This window comes from Micrasema longulum, unplaced genomic scaffold, assembly GCF_059751315.1.
Source record: "Micrasema longulum isolate JH-2025_06_02 unplaced genomic scaffold, ASM5975131v1 h1tg000746l, whole genome shotgun sequence".
In the NCBI taxonomy this organism is placed as follows: Eukaryota; Metazoa; Arthropoda; class Insecta; order Trichoptera; family Brachycentridae; genus Micrasema; species Micrasema longulum.
Genome location: NW_028277940.1, coordinates 163,707 through 182,691, shown reverse-complemented (window position 1 = coordinate 182,691; position 18,985 = coordinate 163,707). Strand labels below are relative to the sequence as shown.

The 18,985-nt window shown below is 30.4% G+C and overlaps 1 protein-coding gene across 1 annotated transcript in view; it reads right to left on the bottom strand.

Moving 5' to 3' along the window:
- The window catches only part of LOC148279202 (suppressor of lurcher protein 1-like), a 422,275-nt gene that overhangs the window by 245,181 nt on the left and 158,109 nt on the right, over positions 1-18,985 (bottom strand). The window contains exon 4 of the mRNA XM_088230326.1: positions 163-380. Coding sequence (XP_088086452.1) covers positions 163-380 — 218 coding nt within the window. The remainder of the gene's footprint in view (positions 1-162; positions 381-18,985) is intronic.

Genomic DNA, 18,985 nt, shown 5'->3' with positions numbered 1-18,985 from the left:
CTGCGCAAATTAAAGTGATATCAGGAGCTTATATAGCACAACTGACACTCATTCTTCATAATTAGAATAGTTACAGAAAAAAACGTTTCTTATTAAAAGCGAAATGATAGTAAGCATTTTGTTCCAAGACGTTAACCTTAAAGAAAAATGAACGGGACTTACTTCTATCGATGAATTTAAAGTATCCTAGGAAGCCAGTAGCGTTGACAGCCTTTCCCGGAGCCGAGTGGAACTCCAGCACGAAGGCCCGCGCGGAGGAGTAGAGGGCGGGGGGCGTAGCAGACCTGCCCCCGCAGAGGGCCCCCGACCCCTCGCTGTACTCGCTCACCTCTCCCCGCTCCACGTGCGGGAACAGCTTCAGGTAGTCACCCATCATGCAGCTGGAAGGAAAAACAAGAAACATCATGTAAATTATAAACATATAATCCAAATTTATTGTAAACAATTTTGTATGTTACCGATAACTATATTACAGCGAGATTTTATGCACTGTTTACGCACCCAGGAGACGTGCGAATGCAAGCTAAGAGGAAATGCAGTGGTAGAGATATTTATCGAATAATTATTTAATTATATATAACACACCAATAATGTGCAAAAAAGACAACTGCATGTCGGACTGTTTACGCCCAACTTAAAGCGACGAAATTAAGGTTTCTTTGTCCCATTTGTCGCATCTTGAAATTGAACCAATTGTGTTTTTTTTTAGAACGAGTATCTAGATTGAATTTTCTGTTAGTATTTTTTCCATTTTTCAAAATTATTTATCATTTGTATACCCATACGTCGGAAGACGGCAGATGAAACTGGACACTTTGATTTTGATAAATATGATTTCGAAGTTCGTATTTCTCATACAGAACTGTATTTTTTATCCTCATGGACAAAAAATATATACAAAAGTCAATTACTAATATCTGTGCCATCGTAAATCGGAGCACGACTAGTTTGAGTTATGTAGATTAAAAAAGGTTTTTAAGTTACTTATTAGGGTGGTTCTTAAAAACTAACATTAAAAATCTACTGGAAGCACCCTCTTGTTTTGTTCCATGACATAAAAAAGACTCGTCAAAATTCAGATTTAAAAAAAAGTTTTTGGAGTCGCTACCAAACTTCGAAAATTTATACTGATTGCGGATTTTGTATTTAAAAAAAATTGTTTAATTTTATTTTTAAAATACACAGTCATATAAAATTGATATTAAAAACAAAGATTATCAAGATATTTTTATAAAATTAAACTATACCGGTATACACAAAAATTGTATTAATTTATTTTCTAAGTTACTAAATTAGGTCCCTAAATTATCCTCCATAATATTGCTATTTAATTGATAACTTTTAAATTTGTATTATTTTACTTTATAACATTATAATTTCTAATAGTATAATTTAATTTTTTTAGTGAACATATTTTTTTTTTGCGATGTTCCGTAATTATTCATTCCCACCTGATCCCTTTTTAAAAAAAAGTAAAACAGTTTAGGTAGCAGCAACCCTTAAAATTAACCAAATTTTGAGTTTGTTCAAATGTTTGTAGACAAAATACTGGATTTCACCCTCTAGGGAGTCATTAAGATAAACAAGTTAACACTGAAATGGAGATGGAAATGGCGGCCTCCGTAGTGCAGTGGTCAAGATGCTTGACTCACAAACGGAGGGTTCCAAGTTCGATTCCCGGTGAGACAAAAAGGCAATGTGATTTTTCTCAAGCCTGGGTGTTAATTAGCAATTCACATTTTAAAATATTCATCACTGTAATTGGGCCTCCTGGTCTGTTGTGGTGCATAAAAACAAACAAAAACAAACATTTTAATTCGCGCACCCTTAAAAATTAAGTTAAAAAAGTCCAAAGTAAATAATAAAAAACACTCTTTTTCAATGAAAATATTAAAATAACAGGGTACGTGAAAGAAAATAAAGATATGATTTTTATAGCTTAATTTAAGGACCACTCTAATACTTATACATGGAAATATTTATGTATTCCATAAGTTGGTATGTAATAGGTTCTATACAATTTTGCGAAAAGACAAAAAGCTATGAAAAGTCACATTTTATCTCATTTCGTAGCAACTTTGTCAATAAACAGGTCCTACGAAACTAACAAGCTTCTAGGAAGAAGGCCGCTAGTAAGGAACTCAACCAAAGTTATGATCTTCTAGCGTCGTGGTGCACAACCATGGAATACGTTTACATCAAGGTAAGCTATGGAGCAGAGTTCACAGATGGTGCCTTCTGGCTTTCAGACCAAGGTGGGATCTTGTTAACATGCGCGGTACATATCGCTTACTTCCCCCATATTGTTTCGAACACGTTTGTTTGTAACGAAGATTCTCAAGCTTGAGCAAATGTATTAAATTGTTAATTAATTTTTACATAAATGACTACATGCATAAATAATATGGCGAGGAGTTAAAAAAAATATACATGTAGAGACTAATAAACGTATAACGTACTTTATATAATTAGCACACATAATAATAATAATAACCATGTTTTATTAATAAAAATAACAATTTCTTTATCAACTATATACACACTTAGGTAATAGATTTCTCTGGATCATGTATAGTCTGCCTAACTAGGTACAACCTGTTTTAAGGCAGACATTTTAATGCAAAATAAACAGTTACAATACTACCCACTAGTTAATTTATTCTACAGTTATTCAGTATATTATTATATTGTTATATTATTATGTATTAAATTACTTAATATTTGTTTTTAATTATATATTTAAGATATTATTTATGTTAAAGTAATATTAAGTATGTACTAATATTATGTATATCGGCCTCGTGGTGTAGTGGTCAGCACGTTTGCCTGTCATGCAAGAGGTCTTGGGTTCAATTTCCGGACTGGCTAAAGTGAAATATTTATTTAAAACGGTGTTTTAACACTAACACATTTAATAGTCCCTGGACTGGCACCGGAAGCGTAAGGACTTATCATCTTTCCTTCATGTAAAAAAAAATTGTCAAGATAAGGCGTTGGTGTACCAATGAAGTGATTTATGCACCATTACGTGCGGTAAAGGAATGATTATGATGAATATTACGTATTTTTAGCACGCACATTTACTGTTTATTTACATAATAAAGATTATTTAATTGCCATAATTAATTAGCTATGCATTTATAATTAAGTGGTTTTAGTTTATTTTTGTTATTGTTGTATAAGTAAAGAACTACTTAAAGACATTAAAAAAACATCTTAGAACAGGCTGAGCCATGTTAGATGAAGATTATTCTAACCTGAGGATGCTCCGTAATTATTTTCTGAATTAATAGTTTTATATAGGTTTCTTGGTATTAAATACATATGCTTATTTATGCAATAAATTTATGAAATACAAAAAAAATGCAAAACAATAAAAAAAATATTTTACCACAGAATTTATAGTCTAATAGAGTTAAGACTTATGTCTCAAAAAATGTGAAATAAACTACTTATAATTAATTTTTGTAGACAAGGACTGGATTCAACTCCCTGGAGAGCTGTTAATATTAACATATTACAACGATGGAGAATACTCTAGAAAAAGCAATATAGAAGTCTAGGCATCTCCGGGGCTTATGACCTGTCGTTGGCTGGTTTTTTCTGTTGTTATATTATTAACAGCTCTCCAGAAAGTTCAAACTCAAACTCAAAATATTGTTAATAAATTGTCATACTCTTTTTTAATATTGAATCTTACCTTGCGGCTAATAGTCTCAGGTAGAACTTGTTCTTTTTGATCTCAAGGTTCCTTGAAGGATAACATGGGTCCTTAGTTACTTTCCATAAGGTATTGTTGCAAAATTCTAATAAAATACTGAATCTCTTGCTTGGTTGTGAACAACGGTGGGAAAAGACAGAATAAAGTGGTTCATTTCAAGTCTATTTATTACAAATCAGTAAAATATAGTTTTACAGACAACGGACATATATGTTTCTTAAGATGTTCAACAATTATTTATGAGGAACTTAATTAAAGTAAACAGGATTAATAATAATTGGAGCAGAGATCTCTCCTAGTAAGAATTAAAATTGAAAATAGCCCATTATTAAAAGGATTCGAAATTAACCTACAATGTGATTATTTCTAAGTGTCCTAGAACCGAAAATAATTTGGGCAGCGGTTCCCCGTAATGAGGATAAAGATTTGAATAATCCTGCGTATCCATTAGTTCACTGTAGTATTACATTAGGAGTCACTAATTTTCGAAGTATATTTCCACCAACCTTTATGAAGAGATGCACGCGAGGTACCCACATAATCCTCTGAGAGATTCGAACCATTCTATATTATTTTACTTGAGAAGGAAGTACTAGGAACACCAGCAATTACGAAGGATCCTAGAAATGGCGTCCTGTGTCGATTTGCCATTGAGGAGAAAAACTGCTGAGTCACGCCTCTGCAGGATGAATCAAAGAAAATGTCGACAACTCAGGTTCAAGGGCGAGATTCCGGGGTAACCTGACTCTCCATATAAATGGAGATTTGTTAGTTGTTACGTGGTGTATAAGGCTAAACAGCCGTCATAATGGATTCTAGCTTAAAATGATCATACGTATCCGATCGGAAGCTGGTTTAATTAGAATACAAGTTTTTTTTTTGGGCACAGCTCAACATGGTGCATAGGGAATTATACCAAAACTCCCATAGTTATTTGCGAGGGAAAACTGGCCTAGCGCGGCGTGGGCACTGCTCGCGAACCAGATTGCAACTGGCCGGCTCGCCAGCGGCGAGCGCTACGGGCCTGTATTCAAAAAAATTAGTGTGGTGGGAGGTATCACGTGACCGCCGCGAAATGTCTGTTGACCGCTGTCGGGTAAAGCGTTTATTTACGCGATTGATTTGTTTTCTATGTTCAGTTTTACTTTTAAACTATAACGGTTCTGATTATCGTATAGGTATAATTATTTTTGTCGCGGGACGCGACAAAATCCACCTGGTCTCAGAAGAAGAATAGAAATTAGAAAAAAAAAACAATTTCAGGCGTTGCCTAGTATGTTGGTGAAATAATTCAATTGGATGAATCTCACCCGCATAAATAAAAGTTTCACTTTAATAACTTCACAAACATTAACATACAAAATAACTAAAGGAAAATAGATGTTCAAATATGGGCAGAATGGTAAATGTTTCACAGTGTGTCAAGTTGCCACTTAAACCAGCCAATGACACGTTATAAGCCCTGTAGATGCCTAGACTTCTATATCACCTTCCCTAGAGTGTTCTATATCTTTGTTGTAATATGTTTATAATTATAAGTGTAAAAACAAATAAATTCGTAGCTTATTGGCTGATTTAAGTGGCTAAATTACAAATTGTTAGCATTCAAGATTCTGCCTTGGTTGAAAAATATTATTTTATTACAATTATAGCGAAATATGACTTTATTTAGTCTTGGAGATATTTTATTACATAAACCTTTATGTAAAATCATACTACACAAGGTTTAACAAAAGTTTTTTTACACATGAATATTTTATTGTCCCTGGACTAGCATTTAAAGCATTTTACCTTCAAATAATGGTGATGACTGAAAGATAATTTTAAAAATGTATATGTGTTTTATTAGTTAAGTTTGTTATTTGTTAGTTTAAAAGCCATTGCTTGTTCGGTTTCATGTTCATCAGATGAATGGGTGCGGGATGTTTGCTGATTCAACCCCACTACAGTGTGTGTGAAAAGGAACTGTACTGCATAACTAGGCTGACTGCGTTGTATAGGTTCCTACCGAACGTAAATCGTGGCTGCGCTATTACATTTATAAAGGAATTGGGAGAAACACATGTTAGAGAAATATTCCAAACCAAAACAGTAAGGACGGTGGTCGTGGTTGGAAGTTACATTAGGAACATACTGTTAAATCATTATTATTACAGTATACTTGTATGGAAATAGAAATTATGGTTTGACAAAAATATATTATCGTTAAATACGAAAAAGGCAAAAATCATCCCAATTTTTATTGACAAAACAAATTTAGATTCAGAAGTAAAAATAATTATTAACCAAATCAATTGCAACAAAACTAGTTACGATCTAACATGTTCAGTACTTGATACAACAGATTAAATTAAATATCTTGGTGTATACATAGGCAAAAACTTAAAATGGAAAGACCATATTAGTGATTTAGTTAAACGTATTAGAAAATGTATGTTCATATTTATTAGATTAAGGAATATTTAAAAAATCAATATTTTAAAAATAGTTTGTTACCCAATTGTACAATCTTTGTTACAATATGGTATTGTTGGATAGGGTGGTGCATATGTCAATATATAAAACCCTCTTAAAATAGTACAAAGATTAATTATCAGAGTAATTTTCAAGAAACCCTCAACATGCAATACTGAGAGTCTATATAAATTGTTTGAAGTTCATACAATAGACACTATCTTTAAAACAAATTCCATTATACAAATTTATAAACAAGAAAAAATAAAAGAATTTGAGATGAATAAGTCACTCAGATACCAAAATAATATTAAAATTCCTAAATTCTACGCAAGTCACGGTCAAAATAGCTTTGTCTTCAAAGGTGTCAAAAAATTCACTAATCTCCCTAATGAACTAAAAACTATTAAAACGAATATTTCTATAAATAAATTCAAGGTAAATCTGAAGGATTTTTTTCGAACAAGTGTAAAAACTACATTGATTTTTAATTAGTATGAATGTATTATTGTTGTATGTTTTTTTCTCTATAATTCCTATGTTTTTATTTTTAATCTCATGAACTCGTATTTAAAATTATATAAACTCTAATAAATAAATAACTATAATAGTGTAAGTCACTCTTCAAAAACAATAGTTTGTCTCTTTTTTTGGAGAGTTGCAGTTATGACATTAACTAGATGTATATAAGTAGATACTACAATAATAATAATAATGGATAACTTATAAAGCGCCATTTTCGTCATATAATACATGAGTATAGAATTTGAAAAAAAACATGTATCATTTATGAAATTAAAAATATAAAAAATAGTAAAATAAAAACAATTTTCAATTAAGGAAATATTAAAGAAAGACAATGTGGAATTTGAAACGAAGATCTTTTTGATTCATATTTTTTGTAACTAATTTTACACAAATAATCAAGTGTGGAAACATATTCTCATTACACCTTATTTAACCTTATCTACCTAAATGGAACATGTGGACATTACCAGTTGCCTTCAGGAGACCCTATCGCCAGCCAGCCAGCCGTCTCGTTTCCTCCCACGTCCAGCGCCCTTAAGTTCCGCTGAATAAAGTCGAAAGATCGTCATCGACGGCCTGCCAGGACGGCGTGAGCCCGCAAGTTTAAATAAGAGGCTACTTGTCCAAGCCAGGTCCATCGCCGCATACTCAAGACGCTCCTTATAGGAGGCTGCTGCGTCCGTTCTCGGACTTAAATGTTAGTTACAAAATCAAATCACCTTAAACCTAATATTCTACCCAAGCATTTATTCTCAAATGTGCCAAGATTTGCACGCGCAAAGGAGTGCTGGAATTATACGAGTACAAGAATTGAATAATTGGCAGGTTGTTTTGACTGAGTATAGATTAGAGTTTCATATAACACGCATCATGTTAAAAATTGCTCCAGAAGTTCCTAGGCGGGTTGCGAGCTCTTTGTGCATGCTTCCATCCTCAGTTATGTTAACCCCCAAGTATTTAAAGCTGTCAACTTTCTCAATCTTCTGTCCATTATTATAGAGAGGCTGATCAGGGTCAGGAAAGGATTTGTTGCACATAATGAGTCTTTTTGATATTAATATTAATACCCAGATGAATAGAGTGTGTCAACGATTTCCTGAAAACCATCAACATTATTTTTTTTAAAAACCGAATAAAAATAATACCCATGAAATAAATATAAAAAAACTTTGTTTCTAACCACCTATTTTTTTTCCTACCTACCGGTATCGAAGCTACACAAGCTTTATTGTCAAGGTTTACTTAACTATTTAATTCTATACTATTTTATTTTTTATAGTGATTTCTAAATATAACAAATATATATAAATACATGGAGCTAATAAGTTTTTTTACCTTACAAAGCCAAATAATTGTCCAATTTCTTTATGAAAATATAAAATAAACAGAATTAGAACTCAAGACTCAAACAAAAGTTAGATTTAAATATTAAGATTGCAAAAACAGTCACAATCCTCCAACTACTTATGGTTTTATGAGAATAGTGTAAGAAAAATAAAATTTCAAAATCTCAATTCTAAACGACGAGTCTTAGTTACTTTAATCACCCAATTTAAATTATTTTACGGCCGTTTTCACAAAAAATACTATGGAATACGACAGTAAATCTCTTTTAATAATTGACTTAACGAGTAACTAATAAAAAAAACTCGAAATTGCCGCCATTAACAGCCTAAATCTGCGTATTATTTTTTAAACCAGTTTTATCTGCTAATGGATGAACCGGATGTATACCGGAAGCAATATTTTTTAACGATTTGCTATACGGAATTGGATTTCCGACAAATGAGCTTAATTTGCACCCCCGGAAGTGGCTTGGCGCGGCTGAGGCGTTTGATGTCACATCCGTTTCCGGCCGTAATCAGTTAACACATTTTAAACCAACAGAAGGCTTAATGTTGGTTTTTGGTTGGTAAAAGCAATTACAAACATATTTGTAATTACATTTTGTAACTTGTAAAATAAACTTAAATTAATTACATGATAAGTTGATTCACGTTTTGGCAGCCAATAACCAGTTTTATCACTCTGACGACAAAAATTTCAAACATCATATTTTAAATTTCACTTAAGGCATCTTAATAATATCGTTATCATTATCCGCAATTGATGATGCATATGGCACTGTGTTGGTAATGTTAATGCAGCGTATCTAAATCACCTGTTAGAGTAAGGTAAGGTAACTGGTTTTACGCTTTGTTTACTAGTCCAGGTTAGTTGAAGCGTAAGACTGACAGTGAAATATTGAATGGTCAACTCATCTTACAAACCAATAATAGTAATAATAATAATTACAATAATAATATTTTTTATTGGCAATACTAGGAAAAAAATAACACTTACATAGAAAATAACACTATTCACAAAAAAAAACACTATTTTTCTGTCATTCTCGTATATTGCCTCATCAATATTGTGTGAAAAAGACAACTGCACGTTGGACTGATTATGCGTAGCTGAAATTGACAAAATCCGTATACCAAAACTAAACCAATTTGTTTTTTTTTTTTTTGAGAAAGTATATCAGAATGAAATTTTATGTAGTAACATAATGGAGAATGGAAGCAGGTACATATTTAAATAATAAAAAACAAAAAATGAAATATAATTATATAAACAAACATATATTTCGAAGGGCATCTGGACAACACGCGTAATCGTATATAAATCTATGCAATATCTTGCATATTGATTTCAGTTTGTTTTTTTTTTCATAGAGTCTTTATTCAATAAAATATACACATTATTACAATATTAATACATTATAATGAAAACAAACTGTAGCTACTGTAGCACGTTACCCAGTAACTTTGCATGAACTTTACCGATATAATGTCTTATGCACCACTGGGTGCCACTAAATGTTTGATGATTGATTGATGTTTTTTTTTTTACTGAAATATTTTATTATTTATTTATTAAATGTAGTTTTTGTTCTATGCTGCATTGGGTGTACAAATGTAGTGCCCTATGTATCATGAGATGTCAAACATAATAAATAATGATGATGATAGCTCAATCTGAAACCCATCTTTATATATATATAAGACACGGTATTTCATTCTAGTCACAGCACCCACATAAAGCTTTGAAGATTTAGCTTTTAAGGATATTAAATGTATTTTTCCCGTAAAACTGCAGTCATATCAAAGTGGTCCAGGCGACAGCCCGGAAACGTTGACATGCAATTTGAGGATGTGACATCCTGGAGCAGGTCGTGTCCGGAATGTATTTCCGGTTTCTATTGTTCTCACTTCCGGTTGCGTGATGTGAGCTTTATTCTGTGGGAAGGAAACGTCACGCTAAGATTTATTTTATGATTTTATCAGAATCAAGTATAAACTAATGTTTTTAAAATAAATTCTTAATTATTATTTAATTAACTTTTCAACAGTCTCAATCTTTAAGTATGTACACTGTCTACAATATGTTAATTAATCAGAAACTACATATTAAAGATCAACTCTTCCATTTGTTAATTTTTACAAAGTAAAAGAGGTGAAATAATAAATATATCGGAATAAATATAATTAAGCCCGCTTTTTTGTGTAGTGAGTGATGCTTGCACCTACCAATCTTGAGGTCCTGCGATGCTATTCTAAACCACTCTCGTGGCCAAAGGAACATCAATATTTCATTGATCCTTATCTTGCACCTGAAGTGTAAGATTTTAATGTAGAAGTAAATGACTAAGATTTGGAAACAAAAATTAAACGTAAAAATTATATAACACATTCAGTAGAAGTTTAATATAAATAATACAATCAAATAAAAAAATAAAATATTTTAATAAGTAAATATAACAGGAAAATCAAAAAGCATTGTTTCATATAACAGTTATACTAAAGGCTTAAATACCATTCACCATCTTTGAAAAAAATCAATGGGTTTGATCTATAAGAACAACATTATAGATCTTACATGTTCAGTACTTGATACAACAGATAAAATTTATATCTTGGTGTATACATAGATGGAAATTTAATTTAAATGGAAAGACAATATATTAGTGAACTAGTTAAACGAATAAGAAAATGTATATATATATATATTTATTAACAAATTACAACAGGGATGAAGAATACTTTGAATAAGGGAATATGGAAGTCTGGGCATTTTATGACCTGTCATTGGCTTGTTTAAGTGGCCACTTTACACAATGTATAACATTCATCATTTAATATTAAGGAATATTTAAAAAATCAATAATTTAAAAATAGCTTATTCCTCAATTGTACAATTTTTGTTACAATATGGTTATGTAGGGTAGGGTGGTGCATATGCCAATAAATTAAACCCCCTTAACACAGAACATTAGAAATTATAGAAGTAATTTTAAAGAAACCCTCAACATTCAATACGGAAAGTCTTTATAAAATATTTAAGGTTCATACAGTAGATACTCCTTATAAAATAAATTATATTATACAAATTTATAAATAAGAAAAAAATAAATAATTTGAGATGAATAAGTCACTTAGATATCAAAATTGTATTGAAATTTCTAAATTCTACACAAGTCATGGTCAAAATAGTTTTGTCTTTAAAGGTGTAAAAAATTATAATAATCTTCCCAATGAACTAAAAACTATTCAAAATAATATATCCATTAATAAATTTAAAGTAAAGCAAAATAACTTTTTTTGAACACGTGTAAGAACTGCATTTAATTTAAATTAGTATGAATGTATTATTATTTTTTGTTTTTTCTTTATATATTCGTGGTTTTTATTTTTTATCTCATAAACTCGTATTTAAAATTATATTAACTCTTACAAATAAACAACTACAACAGTGTAAGTCACTCTCCAAGCACAATAGTTATTCTCATTTTTTTGGAGAGTTACAGTGATAACATTTAATAGATGTGTAAAAGAAGATTTGTATATAATTTTTAAAAAACATGTATTTTTACGAAATTTATTAATAAAAAAAAAATTTAAAAAATATCTCACATTTAATTTATCCGATACGTGGGAATAACTATTGCCGAGTTTCTGGAGTTTATTTAATACAGAGATACAAGTATACACTGTCCGTGAATAGTTGCTATAAAACGGTAGTACGTATCTAGTAATTCATCCAGGCACCCTGAAGCTGATGAGAGATAACAGTTGATGGATTTTTGGGTCAGAAATGGACTGTATTTATTCAATCCAATAAACTTATAGGATTAAATCGAAAAAAATGGTTGTTAGCTGTGTATAGAGAAAAATCTAAAAAATTACTTTTACACATTGATAAAAAAAGGGTAGACAAGGAAACTTGTATGATATTCACTGGTAAGTAGATATGCGTCACCTAAAAAAGAAAAAAAATGATAACAGTGACCGTGAAAATCTACGCTCATATTTAGTAAAACATGTTCTTTTTAAAGATAATACACATATTGCATTAAAAAAAAAAAAAATTATAAGATTGATCTACATGTTGTGACATGTCAAATTTTCCAAATCTAACTTTGGCTTTAATTCCACAATTTCAAGAATGTAGAGACTAGTAAACTCTTCCAGTGACCTGGGAGTTTCATGGTTTGGGTCTTCTTGCCTTTTGCAGATCTCTTGTTAATGTCAGTAGGAGTGTGGGAGATGCCATGGATAAACTGAGCTAGTGTAAGAATATTTCTCTATACATTTGTTCTTATTTGTCCGTATTTTCTGTCTTTAGCATAAGTATTATTTTCTGTTCAAATAACATTTATGTTAACTGTGCAAATTGGTTGAGGCCGTTAAAAATAAATACGAAAAATATTTTTAGTTTGTCAATTTTTTTGTAGATAAGGACTGGATTTAACTCCGTGGGGAGCTGTTAACATTAAAGATGAGAAGATGAAGATGAAAGTAGAGATGAAGAACATTTAATATAACGTAATATAGAAGTTTAAGCATCTACAGGCATTCTATATATCTTCCTTAAACTCTTTTATCTGTTGACGTTTGTAAAGTAAAAGAGCTAATACCTTTATTTATGCGGGTGAGATTCATCTAATTGAATAACATATTTCACTTACATACTAAGCAACGCCTGAAATTTTTTTTGATTTTCAATTTCTATACTTTTCATGGACCAGGTGGATTTATCAACCACATTTTAAGTTTGTTTGAATTTTTCTAGACAAGAATTGAACCGGACTGGACATTTGAAGGAATATAGATGTTTAAATATGGGCAGAATGGTGAATATTATACAGCGTGAAAAGTGGCCGCTTGAACCAGCCAATAATAGGTCATAAGCCCCGTAGATGCCTAGACTTCTATACTACCTTCTCTAAAATGTTCATCGTTTCTGTCCTGTTGTAATATGTAAATAAATTTAAAAGACTTATTATTAATAAAAAATATTAGAAAATAAAAACCTCAACTCGGATGGTATATTTATGAATCACTTTGTTGAAGGTGTCCTACGTAAAGGTTTAAGACCAAACTTATATCTTTTAGAATTATGCTGTTCATGTATGTTATACTTTACAAAATATTTATTTGGTTTTTCTATTTAGTTTTTCTATTTAGTTTTTCTACTTGGTTTTTTGTGTTTTTTATTTTCTCTCTATCTATCTTCGCCTCTGTTGTATACACCATGATTTGGTTTGACACATGTTTTGTATATCCGAATTATTTTTCCAATAATCATGTGTTCATTGTACTGTATGACATTTCTTCGGCATCTAAATGTTTACAAGCTGATATGGATATGTTCTCATCATCACTATGGCAGCATCATCTGCATGGCATGTGATGTTAATGACCCTTTAGTAGATTCACTACTATTTTTTTATTCTGAAAAGCGTTTTTATTAAATATGTTTATTCTGCTTGTGTAAAAAAGATTTAAGACGTATATATTGTTGTGTTATATATAATATTATACAGAAGAGATATGTTTGATCAGATCCTGCTTTATAAAATTGTCAATAATAAATTCGATTCCCCGGAGCTCATTAATCTACTTGCTTACCGTGTCCCCTCCAGGCCAACTAGACTATCTGATATTTTTTATATTCGTAAATTTAAAACTAATCATCGGAAACATTCAACGATCCCTCGTATATGTGAAACATTTAACAAAAAAAATAATAGTCTTGATATATTAAACACTCCATACAATATGTACAGATGAGAATTAATAGGCTTGATTCATGCTCTACATTCATAATTCATTTAATCATTAAATCAAATGCAATTTTCCACTCTTACTTTCTTTCAATTACCCTTTACCACTCTGAATCAATTTCCTTCTTTTCCTTTTCACTATCTCCTTGTTTTGTCCATATTTATCTTATTTTAAATATAGTATATTTATCATTTATATAGTTTAAACTTCAAGCTGTCGTCGCTTTATTACAGTATTATTTAGTAAATACATATAATTGGATGGCAGGCCCTACTATGTAAACATTTTACATAGTTTAAAAAAAATATATATTCATTTAAACTGTACATCTGTTTGTATTCGAAATAAATAAAATTAAATTTAGTTATAAAGGTGCTAAACTTTGTTTCTTTGTTGTTCTCAATATGTGTTATTTTCTAAATGTTATATTATTTATGTCCCGAATTGAGTTGTTGTAATTCCTGGGAATATAATTCAACGTATTATACTTGTAAAATACTTTGTGTTATATGATTTATAAACAAAATAAAAAATAAAAAAATATTCAAGAACATTTCTCTGTACTTAACTCAAAAATGACAATTATGGACTTGTGCCAATATTATGCAAAAAAATGTAAATAATATGACATTTCAATTATCTTAAACGAATTAAGTTACTTCATTTTCTCATTTTATAATTAAACCAACAGTATTTATAATCTAATTATTTTACGGATATTTTATTTCTTTCTTTTTCTTTTTGTAATTTTGGCTTCGTGTTTAATAAAATCAATGCCCAATCATTGGTTAGTATTTAACTGGGCGTAAGAAATGGAAGATATTAAGTTCTTATTCAGGACATCCCGTAAAATGAATAAATCTGTTGGGACCTTATCTGGCTGAAAACTTTTATCTTTGGTAAGTAAAAAGTTAAAGCATTCCAATATTGGTGAGAAAGAGGAAGCGAGAAGTAGAAAGATGGAAGTTGTATTATAAAATTAATTTAATAGCCGTCGGGAAAGACGTGAATTTGATATTTTAAAACACAAACTTTTGCACTCAATCCTGGTTAACTGAAACCTACAAAATATAGAAAATCGGTTGAGTATTTTGAATTTATTAGTTTTTCGCTTACTTGTCAGCTTTCAATAGTATACACGATGTTTCAGGACCAAATCGCAAAACTTTGTAAGACCATTCTACACGGTAAACTTAAAAAAAAAACCTAATATTTTTTCTCCAATGGTATTTTTTAAAGTTTATTTTTTAGTCCGGACTCCGAAAGGAGTTTTGTATGCAAAATATGCTTGGATAGATATTTGAATTTCAAAACACATTCCCAATATGTAACAATTTTTTATATTTATTTTATTTTATTCAGAAAACATGGTCATTTACATAATAAGTATTAAAAACAACATTTTTTTAACATAAAAAGACCAATGAAATCTTCATAAATTATGCGAAAGATATTTACATTAAAGGTGACAAAAAAATAAATAAATAAGAATTTCAAGTGGAAAAAGAATAATTGTTAACATTTCCGTTTTCCATGGAGGTAATAAATTGAAATAAATAAAAATACCGAATGTACACTCCGAACCATCGACGCACACACATGAACGCACATATGAAACATACACAATTATATATATTACATGCGGCACATATATATAGCATAAACCACTCATCAACTATCCCAAATAATCGACCCCATGAAGAAACTTTCTGTACAAATGCAACGTGCAGTTAAAAATGTCTACATCAGTACTGAGTCCATTATAATTTCTACAGGCCCGTCTAAATTTATGGGAAGATCGCGAAATGTAATAGATGTTAAGAGTAGTGTTTTTATGTATAAAACAATCATATGTCCGCTCATGAATTACTGTTCTTCTATTCTTTTTTTATTTAATGAAGGAGAAGTTAAAAAAATACAAATTCTTCAAAATAAGGCGATGAGGATTATACTCAAAAGAAATATCTATTCTAATGTAGAAAGAATGCACAAAAAAATTGCATGCTCACAGTAAAGGAGCAAATTAAATATAATTTGGCAATTTTTTTACATAAAATAATAAAGGGGATGAATAAAATAAAAATAATAATAAAATTTAACCAACAATGTCATACTTATGAAACAGGGGATAAAAAAAATCCACGTGTATGGTCAAGACGCTTGACTCACACACGGAAGGTTCCGAATTCGATTCCCGTAAGAACACAAAAAAATAAGTGTGATTTTTCTCAAGCCTGGGTGTTCTGTGATGTAATTCACAACTGTAATTGGGCCTCCTGGTCTATGGTTGTACAAAAAAAAAAAAAGATTACCAATGAGGAGGAAAACAGAATCTCAAAAGTCACTGTACAAGGGATTGAAGCTGTACAATGCATTACCTGAAGAAATAAAGGAGATATAAAATATGAAAATGTTTAAAATTAATTTGAAAAAATATGTTATTGAAAAATTTTGATATATTTTTTATTGTGATTAAAAGTTTATATTAGTTATTAAGATGTTATGAACTAATTTAATAAAACATAAATAGTAAATAAAATATGAGGACCGCATTCTGACTTCTGATATACGTTGTAGTGGTCCTAGGCTTCGATATTATTGATGTTGCCAGTGAATATAGTGGTGCAAAATCCCTACCCCCCGTTATATATTGTTTAACAAAAAAAATACATAAGTTATCCAAAAAATTACCATAAACAAATGTTAAATTTGGTTGAATTTTTTTACAATTATTGTTTACGCATTAACACAAAGAAATGCAGCTAAATTTTGATTTTCTCCAACTACATGACATTGTGTGACAGTTTGATTGATATTTACATGGCTTTATCACGGAGATTGGAAGATAATACTTTGTCACATGCTTCGGGAAAAAGTTACTTACTCGTAGCTCATAGCCAAAAAGCAGGACCTCAATGTGCTCAAATATTGGTTTAAAAGAGCATTTTCAGAAATCAACTTGTGCTGACGCTCTTAAACAGTTTAAATGCTATGCAAAGGAGGTAAATAATATCACTCTTCACAAATTATCACTTTACTTAGAAGTTCATCAGCTGTTATTTTTTTTTTGAAAATGAGGTAAGAACAAACATTTTCCAAGGTCCTGAACTTGCTACAAAGTCAAAAACAATTTTTTTTTTAATGATCCTTTGATGTTTGCAGCCTGAGCCTGAAATACAGTGTAAACTATTTTACCTACTATTTTTTTTTTAAGTTGACGTCATAATTTCTTGCTAATTTCATAATAAAAATAAAAATTGAATGACCATTTTACTTTAAACTTTTATGGTGAAACTAGGCGTGAACAGTATTTTTTCTTCAACACCCATTTAATTTGTCGCATCGCTTAACATTTTTATACGTCAAAAAATATGAGTATATCATAGGAAAATACTTTTATTTTTAAAAGTAACAGACTTGTAAAAAAATGGTTTTCAAAGGCATTACTCATCGTGTATGTGAATCTTTTTAGGGAAATCGTCAAATCTCAAGTTGAAGTATAAAAGTAATAACTGTAAGTGTTTTAAAGAAAAAATAAGAATGCTATGAAGTGATTAGTTAATCATCATAATTGTTTGATATTAAAATCGAATTGGAACCAACTTAAGTAATTTCATTCGATTGAGTGTGAATTAGAAGACTGATTTTTTTTTATGTGAGTCAAACGTCTTGACCATTATTACCGGATACCGTCTTTGGAAGTTTATCAAAATGAAAAGACATACAATAGTTTTGAGAGCGTTTTAAGTACCTAATTACCCTTCATTGGTTGGTTAAAGTTTTAAAATACATTATTTTAAAATCATTTGTTTAAATAAAATTATAAAACAAATAAAAAAAATATGTAAAGTTCAAATTGATTTAGCAGAAAAAGTCAGGCAATTGAGTTTGGTAAGAGATTTACTATGGGTATGTTCCCAAAAAAGATGAATAATTGTTCTTAATAAAAGTTAAAAAGTATTTTGGTAAACATTATTTTTTACAGTATGCGAGTACATCAGCATCAAAATCAATTATTAATCATTGGAATGATTAGAAAATAACGTTAATTTTTGTATAAGAATAATGAGCCATCAAAACCCACTTTTCATCGTTTAGTGACAGATTTTGAAGAAAAAGGCTCAGTAGCAGAGAAACACAAGCCTGAGGCACAACGTACAAGACGATCAGATGAAAACGTTGCTGTTATCTGTGTCTATAATCCACCAACCTCAATTTGATGCCGAGCTTAAAAATTGTACTTAAAACAACAACTTTGCAGAAAATTATGCATCACAATTTGCATTTGTATCCATATAAAATTAAATTGATACATTGTCTTCTTCTTAAGGACCATTTAAGACGCTGTTAATATGACGATATGATGTAGAAGCTTGTTCACGAAAGCCAAAATTTTTATGAAAAATCATAATGGAGATAAGGCGTATTTAAATTGAATACGTTAACAAACAAAATAGTCAGTTCTGGTCTACGGAAAATCTTTGAATTATTCATCGGTCATCTTTGCATCCATTAAAAGTGTCAGTATGGTGCGCAATTAAGTCTGGAGGAATCATAAGAACTTAAATTTTTGAAGATGAACGTGACACATCGGTTACTATTACTGGAGAATGTTATTATTGATATCATTGATAATTTTTTGATACCAGAACTGGATGCTTTGGGCTTGATAAACACGTTGTTCCAACAATATGGTGCAATTTCACATACACTCAATTTGACAATAGAATTACTGAGAAATTAGTTTCCACTACAAATTATCTTAAAAAACGGTGACGTTGATTGGCCTCCACGGTCACTGGATTTAACAGAGCTTGACTCACTTATGTGGGGATATCTATAGAACAAGATTTATGTCAACAAATCAGGAACACTTTAACAACTTAAGCATAATTTTCGTAATGAAATTAATGAAATACCGGTTGAAATTTTTGGAATAGTGATGAACAATGTTATAAAAAAAGAGACAGAATTTGTCAGGCTAACAGAGGCGGACATTAAGCTGACATTGTCTTACGTACATAATTCCCAACATTCAATAAAACATTATTTATCACCATTAATCAGTTTTCATTTTTTATAAAATTATACAAAATAGAAGCAGTAAGCGTTCATAGCGAACAAATTTCATCATTGAATTGAATTTTCAATAAAAATTAATGAAAAAATAGTG